The 6,000-nt window shown below is 45.5% G+C and overlaps 1 protein-coding gene across 1 annotated transcript in view; it reads left to right on the top strand.

Annotated features, from left to right (window-relative positions):
• Positions 1-1,183: 1,183 nt before the first annotated feature.
• Positions 1,184-6,000, top strand: part of LOC118991989 (cytosolic carboxypeptidase 4-like) — a 305,722-nt gene continuing 300,905 nt past the window's right edge. The window contains exon 1 of the mRNA XM_037053669.1: positions 1,184-1,377. Coding sequence (XP_036909564.1) covers positions 1,338-1,377 — 40 coding nt within the window. The 5' untranslated portion in view covers positions 1,184-1,337. The remainder of the gene's footprint in view (positions 1,378-6,000) is intronic.

The following is a 6,000-nucleotide window of genomic DNA, read 5'->3' as shown; positions in this document are numbered from 1 at the left end:
ATCTGGCTGAAAGCCATTTAGATTGAATTTTGAGTGGGAGGGAGAAATATCTCAGAAGAGAAATATCTCTTCTCAGGGGGAAGATTTGATAGACAGACCATCCTCGATCAGCGTCCAGATGTTTAGGGCAGTATGGAGGTAAAGTTAGAAAATAAGAATGCAGTGTCCCAACACATGTGAGAACTAGATTGTGGAGTTGTGCTGGGTGAGGGGAAATGCCAATGGTTGGGGTTGTTACTGTGAACTTGATGTGCTCTTGGCAAAGCAGCTGTTTGTTTGTTTTCGTGCATGGCTCAAGACAGAGTGTACTTTGTATCACAGAATGATATTTATGAGTCAGTGTCGCTGTGTGGAGGGCATTAATGATGCAGGTGGTCTGCACGTAAAGTTCCCAGAGAGGCAGATGCTGGCCTGCAAGGCTGTTATGACCTCCACAGACTCAGGCTGGGGTTTGCCCTGCCCTGGCGTCTGGAAGAGCAGAATCTGCCCCGTTTCCCTGAGGCTGGTCCCTGAGGGGTGTCCAGGTAGACTGAGAGTTAAGGTAAAATCACTCAGAGGTGTGGTTCATGTGGGCACAAGGAAGAAGGAAGTGCATTTGGTGATTGGTGAATACATAGGGAGAACCCAGGGGAGGGACAGTGCAATCATCTGGTAGAAGCATCTGATTGTCAGAGGCCTTTGGTCGTGGCTGGACCCTTGACAGTGGGTGGCATGTGAAGACGAGGGTTCAATGTCTTGAAGGAGAGGTGAACAATGGCCACGGCCCACTGGTGTTGGTGGGACTGCCCCACGAGGCTTTGGTCTTTGCCACTGTGTAGATGGCTCAGGAACTGAGAAGTCGCCAGTGGGATAGCCAAGGGCTAGATAATGTTAAGTGGACTTACAAGCATTAAAGAATAGTAGCAAAGACTAGAGACATCTTAAAGTGACCTGCATAGTTCAGGATAATCCCCTAACATTTTAAAAATGGCTGTTAAGTTTATTGCGAAAAGAATTTGGATGATATAGTCCCTGGTGTAAGCCAGATAATGGCCCCTCAAAGGTGTCTTTGCCCTAATCTCTATATCCGGTGAATAGGTTGCTTTACACAGTGAAGGAACCCTGCAGATGTCATTAAGATTACAGATCCTAAAATAGAGAGATTACCCCAGTAATTAAAGTGGGCCCAGTCTGCTCACACAAGCCCTGAAAAAGGGAGACCTTTCTGTGACTGGAATCTGATCTGGGAGAGGAGGCAGAAGGAAGCAGAAAGACCAGAAGAAGAGAATGTGACGTGCCGCTGCTGCCTTTGAAGATGGAGGAAGGAGCCTCTCGGCCGGAGCCACAGTGGCCCCTGAATGACAGCCAGCAAGGGGATGGGGCTTTGGCCCCCACACAGTGAGAAACCGAGTTCTGCTGAACAAGCTTGGAGGGGGACTCTCTTTCTGAGCCTCCAAGTGAGAGCCCCGAGCAGGTGACGCAGTGATTTCGGCCTGGTGAGACCCACGTTGAGTTTCTAACTGGGAACTATGAGACAAATTGCTTTTGTTTTAAGCCTCAAAGGTTGTGGTAATTTGTTACAGTAGCAATAGAAAGAGTAACACATTCTCTTGTGTACAATTACATAGATATATGTATCATTTTTTAATGGGTGTACACAACAAATATCTCAGGAAAAGTGCCATGCTCGATACAGCACCCTGGAATAAATACAGCGTGAGGGCATGTGCAGCCCTGTGGATAAATGCTCTGGCCCCCGGGGGTCCTGGGAGTGGGATGCACTGTGGCCATCTTTAACTTCTTTGCTGACTGATTAAAGGAAGAGACTCCACGTGTGAGGTTGTCCTACTCTCTGCTTTTGAGAGCTGCTGGCACAAAAATTGGCAGAAATTCAAACTCAGCTTCGCCCTCACGCACATCTTTGCCCAATTTGATAACTTCCCCAGCCAATATAGATGCATAGATTTATGTGTCTATTTATGTATGCATAGTGTATGTGCAATTAGGAATATATATATGTATATGTATGTGTGTATATATTCACTATTTCTATTGCACTGAGAACTGAACCGGAGTTTAGCCCTGCTGATGGAGACCGCTGCTTCCTGTGGACAGGGCATAGCAGGTGCAGGAGGATGTGAGCATTTGTTCTCTGTCAGCACTGAGCCTGTCCTGTTCTCACAATGACATGTCTTGCAGGAGTCCCTTATTTGTGACGCCCCATGTTTTGAAAGCTCATCCCTGAGTTTATGCACAGAAGAAAGCTCTTGCTTCTTTCTTAAACATCCTGCTCTCCAGGGAGGCACTGCTCTGTGCTCCTGTCTCCTCTTCAGCACCAGCCTGCGTGGACAGCGCCCCAGGTGGCTGGGCAGCTTGCGTGCACTCCAGAGTCAGGCTTGGGCGATTTAAATCCAGGAGTGGGGACAGGAGAATGCTGGTTGATGATCAGCAAGGGATGGATGACAGGAAGCACAGCAGCAGAGGGAGGGGCCACTTGATGCGGCTGGGAAGGGGAAAGAGAACAAAGTGAGAAATACAGAGACTCACTGGGAAGAAAACCAGAGGTTAGAATAGAATTCTTTAGAGTTAACCTAGAAAGGGACTTGAATGGACTAACTTGGAAAATCATGTAGACATATGCATCTAGGGAGGTAGACTAAGCCTTTTTTCTTGGGTAAATAATAGGGAAGAGGCCTGAGTGGTGTGGCTTAGTTGGTTGGGCGTCATCCTGCAAAGTCGGGGGTCTTTGGTTGGATTCCCTGACCAGGAACGTGCCTGGTTGTAGCTTCAGTCCCGTTGTAAGGGAGGCAACCAGTCGGTGTCTCTTTCTCCTTCCCCCTCTCTCTAAAAATAAATAAATAAAATCTTCTTTAAAACAATAGGGAAGAGAAAAGGAAAACAAGAAGTTCAGGGAGTCCAGTGCCTTCATGGAAGATTAATTAACATCCAAACCTTGGGTGTCTGTCCCAGGAACGATGAGGGTAGCCTTTGTTTTTCTGAGGGTGGGGGACAGTAAGAAGCCAGCCTGCCGGCTCTTCTAGGATCGAGGTGGAACTGAGAAGCTGAACCCAAGTTGTTTCTCTGGGTGAATCCCATGAACTCAGCACAGAGCCTAGGCTGTGTCCAGTGACGCTGAAGACCTCCGAGGCATTGTACCCTGAGGCTGCGCTGGGAGGATGTGAGAAGCAGGGCTACAGTTCTCGTGACTCAGGTCTTGGGTTGGAGCAAGTGTCAGGGCCGACTTTATTCCGAGCAAATGACGTGGTGTCCCTTCTGGCAATTTCTCTGGCATTATGTTTTGCAGTATCTTTTGTGGCAGATGATGGAGAAGTAAGGTGATGTCGATTCTCACTGTGCATTTGAAGCAGCTTGGTCCTGGGTGGATGTGCCGACTGTCCCATGTCACACAGCGAGCAGTACCCACAACCGCAGATTCTAGTAGTCTTCACTTTTCTGGAGTCCTAAACACCTATTTTCCTTTCCATATTTCCAGAGGATTACTGTGTTTCCTATTTTCTTTTTTTTTTCTGTGAACAAACATTGAGAATATCAGTGTAGAGGTTGTTCATGGGTGAGAGAACATTTGAGGACTTAGGGATTATTTTAGCTAGAACCAAGCAGCTCACTTGGGGCGTGGTTGCTATTGTCAGATATTTCTCAGAGAGTCATGTAAAAGTAGGATTTACACAGATTCCTGTGGTCCCAGAGCGCAGAGGCAGGGTTGAAGCATAGCAGCTACAGGAAAGCAGATTTCAACTCAGGAGGAGGAAGAACTTGCATCCAATTTGGACAGTCCAGAAGTGGAATTAACTGATTTATGTGATAGTTAGTTCTCTGTCTCCTGAGGTAACTAAGTCCAGGCAGAAAGGTTGTTTGCCAGGGATGCTGCTATACAGAGCATTTATAGAACTGGGGTGAGATGAGGGTGGGTTTGTGCTTGATAACTCAGATCGTGAAATGTATTGTTTCCCTCAAATTTATAACTATTTCACCTGATTTTCTTTACTGAATTTCTTACTTCCCTATGTTTCAAATTTATTCCCGATTTCTAGTCTCCATCTAAGTTTTGATAGCTACATAAGGTGAAGAAAGACCTTTTGGTTAGTGAAGTCCAAGTTCCCTTTCCGGCTCTATCCTCCTCCTATTTCTTTTTGATTTATCTCTGTATTTGTTCAATGTATCTCTTTTACGGTACTCATCAATTTATCTCTTTTTCTTCAGTGGTCTTTCATCCATCTTTTCTGCAGTGGCACGTTCTTACCTGGATATTGCATGGCTTTTGTGCCCTAAAATGATGGTCCCTTAACTGCGCTACCCTTCATATTTTCATTCTGAATCTTTTTATGAAACAACAATTCGTTCACACTTGCTGCCTCCACTTCCCGATTCACACTCATTCCACAGACTCGTGCCTCATTATTATATTCAATTGGTGGGTATGTAGGTGTTTGTTCCAATATTTTTTAATTTTTTTTTAAATAAAAAAATGCTTAAACGTTCCCCCGAGACCTCCTAGCTGCCAAATCCAGCAGCATCTTCTCAGTCTTTGTCCTGCATGGATTAATTCTGCATGACCCCTTGGCCAGATGTTGCCTTCCGCCACCTTCCGGAAGCCCTGTCTTCTCATGTTCACTCCTCGATTTACTCTTCATGGCTCCCCCAGGACCCAAGCTCTTCAGGTCAAAGTATTGTGATCAGACCTGGTTTTCTTTCCTCTCACTCTCCAGTCAGTGCCTGGCCTGCATGTCCAACCAGTGATGCCTTTCAAGGCAGTTCCTCCTTTCCTGTTCCCACCACCTCTGCTGTATTCAGTGAGGAGATGATGACCCCTTGTCTTAGTCTTCGCAGTATATTAACCCTGACCTCCACGCCGACAGAGTCTGTCCTCTCCAACCAGAACCCATGTTGTACTCTGACCTGATCGTTCTCCTCTTCAGACATCACCACTGGCTTCCTCTCACTGATGGAATTAAAAACAATCTGCACTTCAAGGTCCTCCATGACGCAGGACCCAACGCTGCAGGTCTTAACCGTTGCTGATAACGGCTATCAGTAACAGTTAACACGCAGAGTGCTTCGTCTGGGTTAGGCATGGCGCTAAGTGGTTTTACTAACCCTGTGGAGTAGTTATTACACTCTAAGAACTGTGCCATTGGCCGCAGAGTGGGTAGGTGATTGCAGAACAGTTCTGATGCCCCGTTGGCTTGTTGCTGCTTGTGCCACAGGCCGCTTGCCCCTGAAATTCTAGTGCATCGGCCCCTCCTTCTGATGGGAATTTAAAAAAATTTTTCATCCAAGTACTCTTTACTGATTCCTGCCCTTCATTTGAAATCCCATGTTATTTATTTTGTACTTTTATATTCAACTTCTTGAGAATTTTTTATAGTAATGTGTATTCCTAGCTTCTTAGCTCTGATATTTATTATCTCATTAAGACAGGGACTGTCTGTCAATCACCTTTTTTTTTTGTTCTTTAACTTACGTAGCATGTAAGTGCCTTCTGTACAATGTAGTAGGGGCCTCGTTTAGATTGAACTGACTGCATATTACCTAGAGAGCAGGTCTTGTCCCAATTCAGTATAATGCCCCCTTTATGCTGTTGGGATTGTCCCCTCTAGCACTAGTGTTCAGACAACCTGAGGTAGCCTCATCTGTTTAGATGTCGTAGATATATGCATATAACTGATTTATTTATATGGCAAGAACTGCCCTTCTAAGTGGGGTGAGGGGTTTCCTTTCTCTACGAGCAAGTGATAATACCTGAAACAAGGGCCACATCAGTGTCCAAGTGGATTGAAACGTAAAAAAAAAAAATGGATTCATTAGGCTTAATTGCCTAATGATGATCTTTTAAATGAGACCGAATAGATTTATCTGAGCTATTCAAGTCAACATGTAATGGCCTGAACTTTGTTTTTAAAGGACTTTATTTAAGGTATTTTAGAGAAAGGGGAAGGGAGAGAGAAAGGGAGGGGGAGAAACACTGGTGTGATAGAGAAACAGCAATTGGTTGTCTCTCCA

The sequence above is a fragment of the Sturnira hondurensis genome, unplaced genomic scaffold, assembly GCF_014824575.4.
Source record: "Sturnira hondurensis isolate 20B ecotype Veracruz unplaced genomic scaffold, ASM1482457v3 Scaffold0007865, whole genome shotgun sequence".
NCBI classification, from domain to species: domain Eukaryota; kingdom Metazoa; phylum Chordata; class Mammalia; order Chiroptera; family Phyllostomidae; genus Sturnira; species Sturnira hondurensis.
This window is presented reverse-complemented; position numbering and strand designations above follow the sequence as displayed.